At 47.2% G+C, this 18,878-nt stretch overlaps 1 protein-coding gene across 1 annotated transcript in view; it reads right to left on the bottom strand.

Annotated features, from left to right (window-relative positions):
* Nucleotides 1-18,878, bottom strand: part of F12 (coagulation factor XII) — a 131,730-nt gene that overhangs the window by 12,210 nt on the left and 100,642 nt on the right. Inside the window, exon 11 of the mRNA XM_040405532.1 lies at nt 17,655-17,791. Within this exon, the coding sequence (XP_040261466.1) occupies nt 17,655-17,791 (137 nt within the window). The remainder of the gene's footprint in view (nt 1-17,654; nt 17,792-18,878) is intronic.

Here is an 18,878-nt window from a genome sequence, read left to right as displayed (position 1 = left end):
CCTAGCACCCTGGTCATACAAATACTCGTTGACGGCTTTTTCTTGTTGGAGCAGGCGGTCGAACATTAGGAGTGTTGAATTACAACGTGTCGGGCTGTCGCAAATCAAGCGCCTCGCTGGCATGTTTTTTCACTGCTGAATATCTGAAAAGTGCGCCATGGCCATGTAGGAAAGCCTGAAATGGCCACACACCTTCCTGGCCTGCTTGAGGACGTCCTGTAAGCCTGGGTACTTATGCACAAAGCGTTGTACAATCAGATTCAACACATGTGCCATGCACTGCACATGTGTCAACTTGCCCAAATTCAATGCCGTCAACAAATTGCTTTCGTTGTCACACACCAATTTGCCGATCTCCAGTTGGTGCGGAGTCAGCCACTGATCCACCTGTGCGTTCAGGAGTGCTGGTCTGGTGTGACTCTCTGCTTTCAGGCAAGTCAACCCCAAGACGGCGTGACACTGTCGTATCCGGGATGTGGAATAGCCCCTGGGGGTGCAGTTGATGTGGAGCAAGACGCAGCAGCAGAAGAGGACTCAGCCGAGGAGGTTTGCGAAGTCGATGGAGTAGGAGGAATAGAGGAGGTGGCAGCAGGCCTGCCTGCAAGTCGTGGCGGTGTCACCAACTCCTCTGCAGAGCCACGCATTCCATGCTTGGCAGCCGTCAGCAGGTTTACCCAATGCGCAGTGTGATATACCTGCCCTGACCGTGCTTTGCAGACCAGGTATCAGTGGTCAGATGGACCCTTGCCCCAACACTGTGTGCCAGACATGCCATTACTTCCTTTTGCACAATCGAGTACAGGTTGGGGATTGCCTTTTGTGAAAAGAAATTTCGGCCGGGTACCTTCCACTGCGGTGTCCCAATAGCTACTAATTTTTTGAACGCCTCAGACTCCACCAGCTTGTATGGTAAAAGCTGGAGGGCTAAGAGTTCAGACAAACCAGCTGTCAGACGCCGGGCAAGGGGGTGACTTTGTGACATTGGCTTCTTACCCTCAAACATGTCCTTGACAGACACCTGACTGTGGGCAGATGAGCAGGAACTGCTCAAGGCGAGAGACGGAGTGGCGGATGGTTGAGAGGGGGCAAGGAGGACAGCAGTGGTTGACGTGGCTGAAGATGCTGGACCAGGAGGAGGATGGCGGCTTTGAGTTTGTGTGCTGCTTGTACTCATGTGTTGATCCCATAGGCGTTTGCGATGTGCGATCATTTGCCTTCGCAAAGCAGTTGTACCTAGGTGGGTGTTGGACTTCCCACTACTTAGTTTCTTTTGGCACAGGTTGCAAATGGTATCTCTGTTGTCAGAGGCAGACACACAAAAAAAATGCCACACTGCTGAGGTCTGCAATGACGGCATTCTGGTGGTGGCAACAGCATGCGTTGATTGGCGTGCTGTCTGGCTGACCCCGGGTGCTGATGCATGCTGTCTGACTGTGCCACTAGCTCCTTGCGACAACCTCCCCCTGCTTCCAACTCGTCTCCTCCTCCGCTCTGTTTCTCCATCTGAACTTTCCCCCTGTTCTTCTCTTCGAGCGGGCACCCACGTGACATCCACGGACACATCGTCATCATCAACCGCTTCACTTGTATCTGATAACTCAGCAAAGGAAGCAGCAGCGGGTACAACATCATCATCATCACACCGTACGTCCATGTGTGTAATGCTGCCTGACAGACATATCCCTGTTATCTACATCCTCTGGCAATAATGGTTGCACATCACTCATTTCTTCCAACTGATGTGTAAATAACTCCTCTGACAGATCAAATGAAGCGGGTGTGGTGCTAGTGTTGGTGGTGGCGGCAGGCGGGCGAGTGGTAACTTGAGAGGTGCCTGAAGCTGAGCTGGAGGAGGATGGTACGTCAAGGTTCCGAGCGGAAGCTGTAGAAGATTGGGTGTCCTGTGTTAGCCAGTCAACTATGTCCTCAGTACTTTTCGAGTTCAGGATACGTGGCCTCTGAACACTGGGCATTATTCTAGGGCCAAAGGGAATCACAGCACCACGACGGCCCCTGCGGGGTGGCCTGCATCTGCCTGTTTTTTTTTTGTTTGTTTTGATTAGTTAAGTTGTACTATGCGTGCAAGCTACTGTGACACCAGAAATGAATTGAGCTGAAGTGACACTATGGACTTTCAGCTGGGCCTTAAACACACAAACACGTGTGTGTAACTGACTGCTATTTATTCACAGTCAAAATTGTTGTTTTTCATTAAATGTAATCGAATGTGACACCAGATATGAATGGCGCTGAAGTGACACTATGGACTTTCAGCTGGGCCTTAAACACACAAACACGTGTGTGTAACTGACTGCTATTTATTCACAGTCAAAATTGTTGTTTTTCATTAAATGTAATCGAATGTGACACCAGGTATGAATGGCGCTGAAGTGACACTATGGGCTTGCAGCTGGGCCTTAAACACACAAACACGTGTGTGCAACTGACTGCTATTTATTCACAGTCAAAATTGTTGTTTTTCTGTGAGCCTGACACACATGCTGGCAGGCAGGCAACTGCAATTAGATTACACAGGGAAAAAAAAAAAAAAAACAACATTGCTTACCGGTAATCGTTTTTCTCGATACCCATGACGGCACCCTGTGCGACTCAGGACCTCCCATCAGGACAGGAAACCTGAGAAGATAAAAAGGACACACCTCCACCCAACACCAGTGGAAGAAATAAATTGTTCTCCGGAGAGAAGTGACAAAGGGTTAAAGACCCCCCTTTTTCTTTTTTCTTTTTTTTATATCTATATTACTTCATATAGACCTGGCAAAAAGCCATAAATATATATATATCTACTTGGGGAGGGAAATATCGGGTGCCGTCATGGGTATCGAGAAAAACGATTACCGGTAAGCAATGTTGTTTTCCCCTCACCCATGACGGCAACCTGTGCGAGATAAACTATAAGTAGAACCTAGGGGGGGGGGGGGCCACAGCCTGAAGGACTTTTTCCCCAAAAAAGGCATCAGAATGGAGCTGTAATCTGTAATGTTTAAGAAAGGTATGCGGGGAGCTCCAGGTAGCCGCCCTGCAAATCTGGGCTAAAGATACATCAGCTCTCTCAGCCCACGAAGTAGACACCGCCCTAGTAGAATGGGCACCAAAACCTGAAGGAGGGGGGAGACCCAGGGAAATATAAGCTCTAGCTATGGCCTTCTTCACCCATCTAGCAATAACCCCGCGGGATGCTTTTTTCCCCTTATTTCCCCTAAAAACTGGACCAGGAGGTTCTCGTCCTTTCTCCAAGGAGCCGTAACATCTAAGTAGACTAACAAGCATCTCTTGACATCCAGGCAATGAAACTTTTCCTCCAAGCTATTGGAGGGGTTAGGAAAAAAAGGCAACACTTGGCTCCTATGAAAATCAGAGACCACCTTGGGAAGAAAAGAAGGCAGGGGCCTGATAACTATCTGGTCATCCTGGATGATCGTATAGGGCGGATATGCCGAGAAGGCCTGGATCTCCGAGATCCTCCTAGCAGAGGTAATAGCCAGGAGGAAAGCCATTTTAATGGATAAGATGTCAATTGGGACCTTTAGTAAGGGATCAAAGGGTCTATCGGTTAGGGCCGTCAAGACCCTATTCAGGTCCCAAGGAGGGGAAAGAGGTCTTACGGAAGGACAGATTCTGGCAGCGGCAGAAAGGAAACGCTTGACCCAAGGGTGGATTGCTAATTGGAAGTCAAAAAGGTAGCTCAAGGCCGACACCTGGACTTTTAAGGTGGAGGCCTTGAGCCCTTTGTCTAACCCTGCTTGTAAAAAGTCTAAAATCTTAGGGATTTCTGGAGGACTAAATGGATCAGGGCTAGAACCTAGAAAGGAAGAAAAGACATTCCACACCCTATTATACTTCCTAGCTGTTTAAGTTTTTTTGCTACCTAGAAGGGTGGAAACAACTTTGCTAGAAAGCCCTCTCTTCAACCAGATGTCCCTGTCAATCTCCATACTGCCAATTGAAGAATCCCCGGATTGGGATGCCATACGGGCCCCTGGGAGAGTAGATCCTCCCTTGGAGGGATCACCCAGGGAGGGCTTCTGGCTAGACTTAAGAGGGTGGAGTACCAGACTCTTGGGCCACTTTGGGGCTATCATGATTATGGTGGCTCCCTCCCTCCGCACTTTTTTCAGAACCTGCGGAATTAGGGAAATGGGTGGGAAGGCATAGCCGAGTTCCTGGCTCCAATCCTGAGCCAGACTGTCTACCGCTGTAGGATTCTCTGTGTAATTTAGGGAGAAGAATCTCTTTGTCTTCCTGTTTTTCCAGGTGGCAAAGAGGTCTATAGTCGGGGTCCCAAACATTGTTACAATCTGGGAAAAAATCTCCTCGTTCAGACTCCACTCTGCCTGACTGAGCTCTACTCCGCTTAGAAAGTCGGCCACCGTGTTCTCTTTCCCTTTCAAATGTATTGTGGATAAGACCAGGTTCCTGTCTTCCGCTATTTTGAAAATTTCCTGGCAGAGGAAGATTAGGGATGGTACTTTTGTTCCGCCCTGATGATTTATATAGGCCACTGTCGTTGAATTGTCCGAGTAAAAGACCAACTTTCTGTTGGAGACATCTGGAACTGCCACCTTTAGTACTCTTTCTACTGCCTTGAGCTCCTTGTAATTTGACGTGCAGTCCTGGGTTTTTAAATCCCATCTTCCCTGCCAGTATTTTCCCTCTGAATGAGCTCCCCAACCCCATGGACTGGTGTCTGTTGTTATCAGCATGGGTTCCATGAAGGACCAAGGCATTCCTACCGAGAGGTTCTTCTCGGACGTCCACCACAGAAGGGAGTACCTTGCTCTGGAGGAGAGATGAAATTTTTCCTCTAGTGTTTGTGGAAGACCATTCCAATTCTTCAAGAAGTCTTGTGTGGATCTGTGCGAATGGTACGGCTGGAATTGTAGCCGTCAGGTGCCTTAGTACTACCATCGCCTCTCTGATGGAACATTGGAAGGACCGGAAAAGGAACCAAACATGCTTTATTGTTGAGGACACTTTCTTCTGAGGGAGGAATGTCTTCTGAGCCGTGGAATCTAGCTGCATTCCTAAAAAGGTGCAAATTTGAGAAGGGATATGAAATGGTATACTGGGCACTCACACTATAGGCAGAACCATAAAATAGAAACAATGCTAATGACTGAATTAACAGATTTATTAGTATGGCTGGACGTTAATAATAATTGAGATAAAATACAATGGACTAAACTATCTAAAAGTCAATAGAATATCATTGGAATAAAATACAATACATTATAAGTACCTAAAATGAATAGAATATTGGTAAATAGACAATAATATGGAATTAATAAGGAATGGTAATATGCGGCTATAATAACATCTAATAGTAAAGTTTAAAAGACAGTCGAGTTCCTGGCCAAGGAAATGATGATTATAATGTTTAGGATATTGGGGCAAGGTCTATGAATAATCCAAAATCCAATGGAACAGTGAAAGAGTGAAAGAGCAATGCTTTCGTTGCAGTGAGTGTAATATGCGGCGTCCCGCTTATACTCACTGTTCGGTGATTGTTAGTGTGGATTGCACTGCTGTGGTTCCGGTTCTCTGTGTCACCCAATAGTTGTTCCCAGGTTGTCTCCGCCACCGGTTTATAGGGCTCTGGTCACCGCTCCGTACGATAAAAGAGCCGATGTCCTCCAAGCCTATGTTTGCCTGCTTCCACGCTGGATTGACTTTGCGGTCGCAAAATAAGGATGTGCTTGTTCTCTGGTTTGGAGAGGTTCAAGCTCCTGATGTATCAGCGTGCCAGGTTCTCTTAGAAGATGTTCCGGTTGTATAGCGTCAGCCTGGAGAAAATTCAACACTTGGTGTAACAAAGGTTCAAATGGAGATAAGCTGGGGGTCTTGGATCAAACGCGTTTCGGGGCTTTACGTTGCCCCTTCCTCATTCACTCTTGTGCGTCTCATAACATTTACTCCAAATTTGAGAAGGGGTTAGGCAAGATTTCTCCTGATTCATCTTCCACCCCAGATCCTTCAACAGAGAGCACACCAGGACGAGCTCTGTTTGTAACTGCTCCCTTGTTTGAGCTACGAACAAAAAATCATCCAGATATGAACTACTACTATCCCAGATGATCGAAGGAATGCCACCATCTCCGTCACGACCTTGGTGAAAATTCTCGGGGCTTGAGAGACCCCAAACGGAAGTGCCCTGTATTGCAGGTGTAGAAGCTGGCCCCTTACTGTCACTACCAGAGCTTTGGGACGTTCTCACAGCTCTGTTTCTCCACCCCTGTGATGATGTCACTACTAGAGCTGGGAGGAGTTCTCACTACTCTGTTTACTTTTGGTTTCTTTCACCACAGCTGTCCTTCATGTGTTTGATTTTCCTCTCTTTATATCACCCCTCCTCCTATGATAGGATGTGGATTATAGTTCTCACTTCAGTTGTAGCTCTGGCTTTAGTTTCTTCACTTGTAGCTATCAGTTCACTGGACCTGTGTTCTGCTGCAGCTAGCACTCCGGATATTGCCAGCCTGTCCTTGGATCCGTCTTCTCTGCGGCTGCAACAATGTCAGCTAAGTGTGCAGACATTGTTGTGTTCCTGTTTATTTTCTGACTGGATCTGAGGTGGCCACGGTTCCCTCCATATACTGAGTAGGGCACTGGTGGCCGTGCCCCTTCCACTATTGTAGGGGTTACAGTGGTCATTAGTCTTAGGCACGTGGGCATGCCTCTTTCCGCCATTTGGATCCGGGCATGTGCTTTAGCAGAATAGGGAGAGCGTTGAGGGTCGGACAGGGGTCACCCGTTATCCTCCCTAGTTCTGGGTCCAGTCAGTAGCTCTGTACTGTGTATTACTATTGTTGCCCACATACAGCCGTGACATTATAATCCACCAAAACCGTCCTTTTTTGACATGGATCCGCTTTCTGGCCTGGTTGACCGCATGCAGGGTCTTTCTTTGGAAGTAGCGGATCTCCGTCAATCTATGACTCAGCTTCAAGCTTTGGGCCCTGCTCCGGCTCATGGAGTCTGTTGCGAGCCAAAGGTCTCACTTCCGGAGACGTTCTCCGGGGGCAGTGAGAATTTTGTTCGTTTCAGAGAGGCATGCAAACTCCATTTTTGCTTGTGTCCTCTCTCTTCTGGTAATCAAGAGCAGAGGGTGAGGATTGTCATCTCCCTGCTCAGGGGTAATGCTCAGACTTGGGCTTTTTCGCTGCCATCAGGGGATCCCTCCCTTCGATCCGTGGAGGGATTTTTTGTGGCCCTGGGGCAGATTTATGATGACCCGGATCGTGTTGCTCTGGCCGAATCTAACCTACGTGTTTTATGCCAGAACAAACGGTCTGCGGAGCTTTATTGTTCTGAATTTCGGAGATGGGCAGCTGATTCGGGTTGGAATGATGCTGCACTCCGGAGTCAGTTCTGTCATGGTCTCTCGGAGAGATTAAAAGATGCGTTTGCTTTCCATGAGAGACCAACGTCCTTAGAGTCTGCCATGTCATTGGCGGTACGCCTTGACAGGCGTCTAAGAGAAAGAAACGAGACCTCTCTGTCCAGCCATTGTCAGTCTAGGGGAAGTGGTGCGGACTCATTCAGTGTGCAGGGGCCTCATCCTGTCTCGCTCCCCTCTGAGGAGGAGCCCATGCAGCTAGCTCGACTTGCCCCTGATAAAAGAGGATTTAGTCCTCAGAGTATGGTCTGTTTTTGTTGTGGGGGCATAGGTCATTTGGCAAATGTTTGTCCATCTAGGAGATTCTTGAACCGTACTAAGAGCGATAATAAGAGAAAAATCTCAAAAGGTAAATCATCAAGTTCTGCTTCATCTGCTACTTTGGGCAAAGTTGATGTAGGATTTGATGCTTTTCCTCTGACCTGCAGTTCCCGTTTTCTCCTGTCTGCCAGGGTGGCGCTAGAGAGCAAAGTCATTTCTTGTGAGATTTTTGTCGATAGTGGAGCGGCCGTCAATCTTATTGACACTCAATTTGTAGCCATGCATGGTTTTCAGGTTTGCACATTAGATAAAGATATACCTGTTTTTGCTATTGACTCTGCTCCACTCTCACAGAGATCTCTGAAAGGCATTGTTCACAATATCCGGCTAGCTGTAGGTGACACTCATGTGGAGGATATATCTTGTTTTGTCCTTAACGGATTGCCGTCTCCTCTAGTTTTGGGGTTACCCTGGCTCACTAGACATAACCCCACTATTGATTGGCAAGGAAGGCAAATAAATGAGTGGAGTGACTTTTGTAGAGAGAATTGTCTCACAGCGACTTTTGCAGAGGTGTCTACTAAAACGGTGCCATCATTTCTCTCTGATTTCTCGGACGTGTTTTCCGAGAGCGGTGTTCAGGAGCTACCTCCTCACCGGGAGTTTGACTGTCCCATTAACCTCATTCCCGGCGCCAAGCTGCCAAAAGCACGCCTCTACAATCTCTCACAACCGGAAAGAATCGCTATGCGAACTTACATCTCCGAGAGTCTCGAAAAGGGGCATATTCGTCCCTCAAAGTCACCTGTGGCCGCTGGTTTTTTTTTTGTTAAAAAGAAAGATGGCTCTCTGAGACCTTGCCTAGATTTTAGGGAGCTGAACCGTATCACGATTCGCGATCCCTATCCCCTTCCTCTGATCCCGGACCTCTTCAATCAAATTGTTGGGGCCAAGGTGTTTTCCAAATTGGATTTGAGAGGCGCGTACAACCTGGTCAGGGTCAGAGAGGGGGATGAATGGAAAACGGCCTTTAATACCCCTGACGGGCATTTCGAGAATCTCGTTATGCCTTTCGGCCTGATGAATGCTCCAGCCGTCTTTCAGCATTTTGTTAATAGTATTTTCTATCATTTAATGGGGAAATTTGTATTGGTGTATCTTGATGATATTTTGATTTTTTCCCCTGATGTTCAGACCCATCAGGATCATCTTTTTCAGGTTCTGCAGATTCTGCGGGAAAATAAATTGTACGCCAAGCTGGAGAAATGTCTTTTTATGGTATCGGAGATTCAATTTCTGGGTTTTCTCCTCTCTGCTTCTGGTTTTCGCATGGATCCCGAGAAGGTCCGTGCTGTACTTGAGTGGGAGCTTCCTGAGAATCAGAAGGCATTGATGCGCTTTCTGGGTTTTGCGAACTATTACAGAAAGTTCATTTTGAATTATTCCTCTGTTGTCAAACCCCTCACTGACATGACAAAAAAGGGGGCGGATTTTTCCTCTTGGTCGGAGGAGGCGCTTGCAGCCTTTTCTAAGATTAAAGAGAATTTTGCGTCTGCTCCCGTCTTGGTGCATCCCGATGTTTCCTTACCTTTTATTGTTGAGGTGGATGCTTCCGAGGTGGGTGTGGGTGCGGTTTTGTCCCAGGGCCCTTCCCCTGCCAAGTGGCGACCCTGTGCCTTTTTCTCTAAAAAACTCTCCCCGGCAGAGAGAAACTATGATGTGGGCGATAGGGAGTTGTTGGCCATCAAGTTGGCTTTCGAGGAATGGCGCCATTGGTTGGAGGGGGCCAGGCACCCTATCACCGTTTTTACCGACCATAAGAATCTGGCATACTTGGAGTCGGCCAGGCGTATGAATCCGAGACAGGCCAGATGGTCTCTGTTCTTCTCCAGATTCAATTTTGTTGTTACATTCCGACCTGGGATAAAAAATGTGAAGGCTGATGCTCTCTCTCGCTGTTTTCCGGGAGGAGGAAACTCCGAGGACCCGGGTCCCATTTTGGCGGAGGGGGTAGTTGTTTCTGCTCTATATTCCGATTTGGAGGCCGAGGTCCAGGCTGCCCAGACTGAGACACCTGCCCGTTGTCCTTCTGGGAAGTTGTTCGTGCCTCCTGAGCTACGTCACAAACTCTTTAAGGAGCATCATGATACGGTTCTTGCTGGTCACCCCGGGAGTAGAGCCACGGTGGATCTCATTGCTCGGAGATTTTGGTGGCCGGCTCTTCGTAAGTCGGTGGAGGGTTTTGTGGCTGCTTGTGAGACGTGCGCTCGCGCTAAGGTCCCTCGTTCACGGCCTTCAGGTTCCCTTCTCCCGTTACCCATTCCTTCCCGTCCTTGGACACACCTGTCCATGGACTTTATCACGGATCTTCCTCGTTCCTCGGAGAAGTCGGTGATCCTGGTGGTGGTGGACCGTTTTAGCAAGATGGCTCATTTCGTACCTTTCCCTGGTTTACCTAATGCTAAAACGTTGGCGCAAGCTTTTGTCGACCATATTGTTAAATTGCACGGCATTCCCTCTGATATTGTTTCCGATAGAGGCACGCAGTTTGTGTCCAGGTTCTGGAAGGCTTTCTGTTCTCGCCTGGGGGTTCGGCTGTCCTTCTCTTCTGCTTTTCATCCGCAGTCGAATGGTCAGACTGAGCGCCTCAATCAGAATCTGGAGACATATTTGCGCTGTTTTGTTTCAGAGAACCAGGAGGATTGGTGTTCATTTCTCCCTCTTGCTGAGTTTGCTCTGAACAACCGTCGTCAGGAATCTTCTGATAAGTCACCATTCTTTGGTGCATATGGGTTCCATCCACAGTTTGGGACATTCTCGGGAGGGGCTCTTTCTGGTTTACCTGAGGAGGAGAGATTTTCCTCGTCTTTGTCTACCATTTGGCAAAAGATTCAGGGTAATCTTAAAAAGATGAGTGAGAGGTATAAGCGTGTGGCTGATAAGAGACGTGTGCCTGGTCCGGACCTGAATGTGGGTGATCTGGTGTGGTTGTCTACTAGAAACATTAAGTTGAAGGTTCCCTCCTGGAAATTGGGTCCCAAGTTTATTGGGCCTTATAAAATCTTGTCAGTCATCAATCCTGTTGCCTTCCGTCTTGATCTTCCACGGGTTTGGAAGATACATAATGTATTTCACAGATCTCTCTTAAAACCATATGTCCAGCCCACGGTACCCTCCTCTTTGCCTCCTCCTCCGATTTTGGTTGATCGCAATCTGGAGTTTGAGGTTTCCAGAATTGTGGACTCTCGCATGGTCCGCGGTTCTCTTCAGTACCTCGTTCATTGGAAGGGTTATGGTCCTGAGGAGAGGATGTGGGTTCCGGTGTCGGACATTAAAGCCACTCGCCTCATCAGGGCATTTCATAGGGCTCATCCTGAGAAGGTGGGTCCTGGGTGTCCGGAGTCCACCCGTAGAGGGGGGGGTACTGTCACTACCAGAGCTTTGGGACGTTCTCACAGCTCTGTTTCTCCACCCCTGTGATGATGTCACTACTAGAGCTGGGAGGAGTTCTCACTACTCTGTTTACTTTTGGTTTCTTTCACCACAGCTGTCCTTCATGTGTTTGATTTTCCTCTCTTTATATCACCCCTCCTCCTATGATAGGATGTGGATTATAGTTCTCACTTCAGTTGTAGCTCTGGCTTTAGTTTCTTCACTTGTAGCTATCAGTTCACTGGACCTGTGTTCTGCTGCAGCTAGCACTCCGGATATTGCCAGCCTGTCCTTGGATCCGTCTTCTCTGCGGCTGCAACAACGTCAGCTAAGTGTGCAGACATTGTTGTGTTCCTGTTTATTTTCTGACTGGATCTGAGGTGGCCACGGTTCCCTCTATATACTGAGTAGGGCACTGGTGGCCGTGCCCCTTCCACTATTGTAGGGGTTACAGTGGTCATTAGTCTTAGGCACGTGGGCATGCCTCTTTCCGCCATTTGGATCCGGGCATGTGCTTTAGCAGAATAGGGAGAGCGTTGAGGGTCGGACAGGGGTCACCCGTTATCCTCCCTAGTTCTGGGTCCAGTCAGTAGCTCTGTACTGTGTATTACTATTGTTGCCCACATACAGCCGTGACACTTACTTGAACAGCCGTCCTTAAATACTTTTGGGAGGAAGAGTGAATTGGGATGTGATAATAGGCATCCTCTAAGTCTATACTTGCCATCCAGCAACCTTGGTATAACAGGTCTAAAGTCGTCTTTATAGTTTCCATCCGGAATTTCTTGTATCTCAGGAATTTGTTTAGCCGTTTTAGGTTCAGAATCATCCGAAAGGAACCGTTGGGTTTCTTTATTAAAAAGAGTGGGGAGTAGAACCCCCTGCCCTCCTCCTTCTTTGGGATTTGGCAAACCACTCCTTTGTCCAACAATAACTGAACCTCTCTCTCCAGAACTGTGGATTTTAGAGGATCCTTTGGAGTTGGAGTGTGGGTGAAAAGGGCTTGGGGATAGGAGCGGAACTCCAACCTGAATCCCTCTGCTATCCCCCCATAAACCCACTTGTTTTGGGTGACATTCGCCCAAGCCGGGAGAAAGGCAGAGAGTCTTCCCCCAACCTGGAGTCTGGCGTCATTGCTTGTCTTTTGGTTTGTTATCCTGGGATTTAAACAGGAAGCCGCTAGTTTTTCTTGGAAATCTATCCCTTTCCTTCCTATCGTAGGGCTTACCCCTCTGCTTTCTAAAGCCCTGCTGGGGTTTACGAAAAAAGGGGGGTTTCTGAGGGACAGGAAACCCTTTTTTCTTGTCGGATGCCTTCTCCAAGATGTCATCCAGGGAGGACCCAAACAATCTATCACCCTCACATGGAAGGGCACAGAGTCTGGCCTTAGACCCCTGGTCACCCTTCCATGACCTAAGCCAAATGGCTCTTCTTGCCGCATTCGTCATAGCTGAGGTTTTGGCAGCAAAGCGCATAACATCCGTAGAAGCATCCGCTAAAAAATCTGCCGCTTTAGCAAAGGTGGGAAGAGAAGCTAAGATTTCCTCCCTGGGATTTTTTTCTTTAAGATGTGTCTCTAGTTGTTCAATCCACAATCTTAAGGACCGGGATACCCAAGTGGCTGCAACTGCGGGTCTAAGACAAGTAGCGGAAGTTTCCCATGCCCGTTTTAGGTATATGTCTGCTTTTTTATCTAATGGGTCCGACAGGCAACCCAGATCATCAAAGGGGAGGGCAGATCTCTTAGCCCTATCCCAGCTGGAGGAAACTTTTTCTTCATAAGGATACTTCCTTTTCACCGAGGAGGGTAAGAAAAACTTTCTATCAGGATTTTTCCATTCTCTATTGATGATCGCTTGCATGTTATCATGAATAGGGAAGACCCTATGTTTTTTTAGGGCCTAATGCCTGAAAGGCCTGGTCCGCAACTGATCTGGTCTGCTTAACGTCTTCTAACTGCATGGTTGCTCTGACCGCTTTTAATAACGGCTGCGTATCCTCAGGGGAAAAGAAGGATCTCCCTAAATCTTCATCCGAAGAGTCCGAATCACTAGTCAATAGTTGTCCGGATTCTCCACCATCGTCGGAAGAGTCCAACTCAATACTGTCGTACTCTGTATCCCTCCCCGGTTTATCTGGGGACCTGGCACGGCTCTTACTGAATGCTTTAAAGGATGCCTTAATAATAGACTTCACGGATTTAGTAAGGGTCTGGGAATGCTCTGCTACCAGTTTATCTATACACGCTGAGCATAACGCCTTCTGATAAGATGCAGATAGGGACGTTTTACATTCCGCACATTCCTTGTGTCTAGTCTTGGAAGACGATTTTTTAGGTGGCTTAGGGATCTAGAGACAATCATAAGAAACACCACATTAGAAATAAAAAGGAACGCTCTCACCCCTTGAAGCTTTTTCCTTTTTCCCCCATCCTCAGACCAGTACCGGACTTGCAGGCCTCAAGGGTTCCTGGGGTTCAGCGCGTCCTTCTGTAGGCTCCGACATGATTGCACCAGGATCGCTACACAGCACATCCAAATTGTGCCCCAGCTGGCTGCCTGAACCTGCCGCCGTATTTGTATTTTTAAAGGACGCGCTCCGGCCTCTACTTCCGGGTCCTGCACGAGCGAAGCCCCGCCCCCCCCCCCCGACGTCATCTCCAGGAGACGGCCCCGCGCATGCGCATAAGCGCACGGACGCCATCTTGGAATCGGGGAGAGAGGAAAGCATGGGGAGCCGCCTGAACACGGCCACAGCGGCTCCCCGCAGGGCCGGAGAGAGGGAGGCGCACACAGACTTATGGGGAGCGGCTTCCGGCACGACCACAGAACTACCGCTCCCCAGGGATAGGACTTCCCACTGCACACAGCCACAGACCTTCCCCAGCTTCGGTGTCTTGGAGGTACGTCTTCAGCAGTGCTGCTTCTCAGGATCTCCCATCCGGAGGACAGGAAACCTGAACTGGTGTTGGGTGGAGGCGAGTCCTTTTTATCTTCTCAGGTTTCCTGTCCTGATGGGAGGTCCTGAGTCGCACAGGGTGCCGTCATGGGTGAGGGGAAAAAAAGCAGAATGATGTTCTAGCCCTAAAAAGTGCTTTTTGGGGTGCTGTCCTTACAGCAGAGATCAGATGAGTCTTTCAGGACTGTATTGGACACTGAATACACTAGCCTAGTTATCGATTTCCCTATTAAATCAGCAGCAGCTACACTGTCCCTCCTCTCACTAAGAATGCAGCTTCCGAATGAATCTAAAATGGATGCTGTCCAGGAAGTGGGAGGGTCTGGGAGGGAGGGTCTGCTGCTGATTGGCTGGGATGTGTCTGCTGACTGTGAGGTACAGGGTCAAAGTTTACACAATGATGACGAATAGAGGGCGGACCGAACATCGCATATGTTCGCCCGCCGCGGTGTTCGCCGGGAACTATTCGCCGGCGAATAGTTCGGGACATCTCTACTTATTAACAGAATAGAGAAAAAGTATCAGATCGGCCCCTTGCTCCCATATGACTGGACCGGTAGGTCACGCACATGTCCAGCCCCTCCATTCATTCTCTATGGCACTGCTGGAGATAGCCAAGTACAATGCTTTGTTATTTCCAGCAATTCTTTCGAGATTGATTGGAGCAGCAGTGTCCATACGTGACCTGCTAATTCTCATGATCGGTAGGGGGCCCAGAGGATGGACCCCCACCAATCAGATACTTATCCCCAATCCTGTGGATAGGAGATACATTTATGACTTGGTACAACCCATTTTTAATCATTTTTATCTAGCATAGAGGAAATCTTCATCTTAGTAGAGATTGTAATCATAAACATTGCTATGGTTTTACTATAGCCACTGTCTGCAGTGCCAGTGCCTGAGCATTCAGAATGGCTGCTAGGGTAAAAAACTTAAAGGGTTGTCTGAAATAATTAAAAACTTGCATAAGCCCTAAAATACCTTAAAATAGAAAAGCATGTTATACTTACCTTTTTCTTTATTGCCATTCGCTGCTGGAGAAAAGGGTGAGTATAAGAAGGATTTTTATTATGTCAAGTAATTTTAGAGCTTGTCCGAGATATTTAATTATTACTGACAACCCCTTTAATGGTCATCCACGTTCGCCGTGCTATTACGAGAAAAATGTACCTACTATGCAGACCACACAATTATCTCAGGCTACAGGGATTGGGGGGCTCACTGCTCCCTGGTAACCAGGTTCCCCTGGCAGCAGCGACACTTTAAAGCATAGCTGAGTTTTGCATAGTGGCTGGGCTTCTTTCTACAATTATAACTGTGCAGGAACAGGTCTTTTTTGGGTTTCCCTAATGCCCCTTTTAGCCATATTATTCCCTGTTTCATCTGCACAGCTAGGGGCATCTCCCTTCTGTGTAATCTGCCAGTACTGTACTGTTATGCCATTCTTTCTTTCTTAATTCTCACTATGTTTGTTTTCAGCTCCAAAGCTCACAGAACAGAAAAAGGGGATATCGCATATACAGATACACAAGATTGCTCCTAAAATCTTTAAAAGCTTTGTAGAAGAAGTTCTTTTATCAGTTTCAGAGGCTCAGCTAGCTCTGACCCCCCCCCCCCCCCCCCCCCCCATTTTCTGTTAGCTGCCTTCTGTGTCTGTTACTAGGGACGGATCTAGTGGCCATGACTTTACAGCCTTTTTGGGGTAGATGCAGGCATATTTTCTAAATGTAGTGATTTAGAATTTTGCTAGTTACACCATTCTCTATTAAATGAAATTGTGTGCAAGTAGTGACTCTTTAAGCTACAGCCGCATCCTCAGGACACAGATACAGGTGAATACAATGGTGAATCAAGAAGCCATCAGCTACGTGCTCCACAATTCACTTTGCAACCAGTAGTGTGGTCTTGGCAGGCATGATGATGTGATGTCATGTCATCACAACTACTGCACAAAGTTGCCAGACAGGAGCAGATCTGCAGTGACAGATCGGGGAAATGTGGGCTAGGTGAGTATTCATTTTGGAGACACTAAAGGGACACGGTATTTTGTTGGGGGCACCATATTATGTTGGGAGCACATAAAGAGGCTTTATTCTGTATTGGGGCCATAAAAGGACTCATCATATTAGTAGTGTTGTGGGCGGAGCTCCGCAGTGCTATGGGGCAGGGTTTAGTGGTGCTACAGAGCGGGGCATAGTGGTGAAACAGGGGTTCCGGGACATAACTTTGCTTAATTACCCACAAATACCAAATCTGCCCCTGGCTATTACACGTAGCAGATCTCAGCCACACAGTTTACTACTAATTGCTGTGGTTTTGTGGGAAGTACAAGTGAAGCACATAGTAATCCAATGCTTCACCTTTGCAAAAGCAATAAACAGCATGCAGTTACAGCTCAGCTATAGAACCCTATGGCTAACATTATGAGAACACCTCTTCCAGTTATTGATTTCAGGTGTCTTAGCCACACCCACTGCATAAAATCAAGCACATAGCCATACAATCTCCATAGATAAGCAATAGTAGTAGTATGGGTTGTGCTAAGGAGCTCAGTGGGGTCATTTATCAAAACTGGTGAAAAGGAAAACCGGCTTAGTTGCCCGTAGCAACCAATCAAATTCTACCTTTTATTTTTTTTCAGATCTTCTTTGGAAAATGACAGTGACTTTAAATGTAGCACTATAAAAAAGAAAATGGCTGCACACCATTATACATACAAACAATAGAGCTAAGAAATGGGGGTCATTCTAAATAAAAGTGGTACAATACCGACTATAAGTGAGTCAATGGAAGCTCTTAGCGCACATATTTGATCAAACGTGTGTCGGGCCCATCTACCAGGCGTCAAGGTGGCTTCCGCAGATGGGTCCCTAACACTAGTATACTGCCTCTCTTTGGACTTACCTAAGCCTACAATATTCAGGGCAGTGTAGGAACCAGCTACATGCGTACTCTGCTCAGAAGCCCCAGGTAGATGGGCGTGTTCAGTCTAAAAGAGGCACTACCCTCAATTATTCTACAAAAAAATTAGACTAGAACCTTCAGAAATCACAGGTGCATATCCATGAAGCAAACATAATTATAAAAGAAAATGGCTGCACACCGTTATATATACAAACAATAGAGCTAAGAAATGGGGGTCATTCTAAATAAAAGTGGTACAATACCGACTATAAGTGAGTCAATGGAAGCTCTTAGCGCACATATTTGATCAAACGTGTATCGGGCCCATCTACCAGGCGTCAAAGTGGCTTCCGCACGGCCCTGAATATTGTAGGCTTAGGTAAGTCCTAAGAGAGGCAGTATACTAGTGTTAGGGACCCATCTGCGAAAGCCACCTTGACGCCTGGTAGATGGGCCAGACACACGTTTGATCAAATATGTGCACTAAGAGCTTCCATTGACTCACTTATAGTCGGTTTTGTACCACTTTTATTTAGAATGATCCCAATTTCTTAGCTCTATTGTTTGTATGCACAGTATAATGATATGCAGCCATTTTCTTTTTTATAATCATGTTTGCTTCCTGGATATGCACCTGTGATTTTTTAATGTAGCACTGTCATAGGACGCCAGATCTTACCTATATCATGCTGGAATGTTTTCTCAGAATAAGCTTCATGAAGAATGTATTTCTGTACAGGGAACATGACAGTCCGCTGATCTGAAGTGTTAAACAGACTTTGTCCTAGCACCACTGTGATCACCTTCACACTTGGTCTGTAAAATGGCAGCAAACACTATATTAATATAAAGACAGTTATCAACAGTTTGGTACTGTGAACAACAAAGTCCACTTATGCAAATAAACTAAAATAAGGAGTTAGCGAAGAAAGGCTTTTACATCCTGAGAATGGAGCAGGTCGCATGGGTATGATCATCTGTGTATATGGTCATTGTAATTACTGGGGGATACTGTATGGAACCTCCAAATATTCTCACAGTTAGGCCTCATGCACACGACCGTAGTTCGGGTCCGCATCCAAGACGCAGTTTTTGCGGCTCAGGTGCGGACCCATTCACTTCAATAGGGCAGCAAAAGATGCGGACAGCACTCCGTGTGCTATAATACAATATATCAATCGGAACTGCGGTTTGAAGTAGAGTAGCGGTGCACATGTCTCAGGGCCGGCGTCCCTTGTAGATAAGGAGAAAAAAGACCGGCACTCGCTTGTTTAGATAATCTTGCTGTGATTTATCATCACATTCCAGTGACGCGTTTCGGCATACAATCTGCCTTTGTCAAACTGTCACTCCGTGTGCTGTCCGCATCCCTTGCTCCATTCTGTGGCCCCCCCCCCCAAAAAAAATATAGCATGTCCTATTCAGCTCATCTACAATGGCCCGCCCGTTCCGTTAATTGCGGAAGGCACACGTGCGGCTTCCGACCGCAAAAAAACGGAAAGGTCGTGTGTATGTATCCTTAAACAGAGCGCTCAGCTCCCGCCTAGCATATAGTAGACTCACCAATAAAACTGATATTACCTGTCCGGCTGCAACACTATATGGAATTGTAATTTTTAATACTTTAATAGTTCACTCTGGCAAGTTTAAAACTCTTTGGGGGGAATGTATTATTCCCTTCATGCCTGGTGTACAAAAGTTGCAAATCTTCTGTATGCAACCTTTTAAATGTCATTGTACCTCAATTTAGGAGCAAGTGGCATTTCTATGCCAACCTCACCACTTTCCTCAGAGAGGGTGTGGTAAGGGTAAGGTGGGACCAGCAGATCCAGGTTATTTATCTTATTTTACACCAGTTTTCTGGCATAAAAGAAGACTGAAGTATACGTCAACTCCGAGCTGG

Source organism: Bufo bufo, chromosome 1 (assembly GCF_905171765.1).
Source record: "Bufo bufo chromosome 1, aBufBuf1.1, whole genome shotgun sequence".
Lineage (NCBI taxonomy): Eukaryota > Metazoa > Chordata > Amphibia > Anura > Bufonidae > Bufo > Bufo bufo.
The sequence above is the reverse complement of the archived record's forward strand: the minus strand, read 5'-3'. Positions and strand labels throughout refer to the sequence as shown.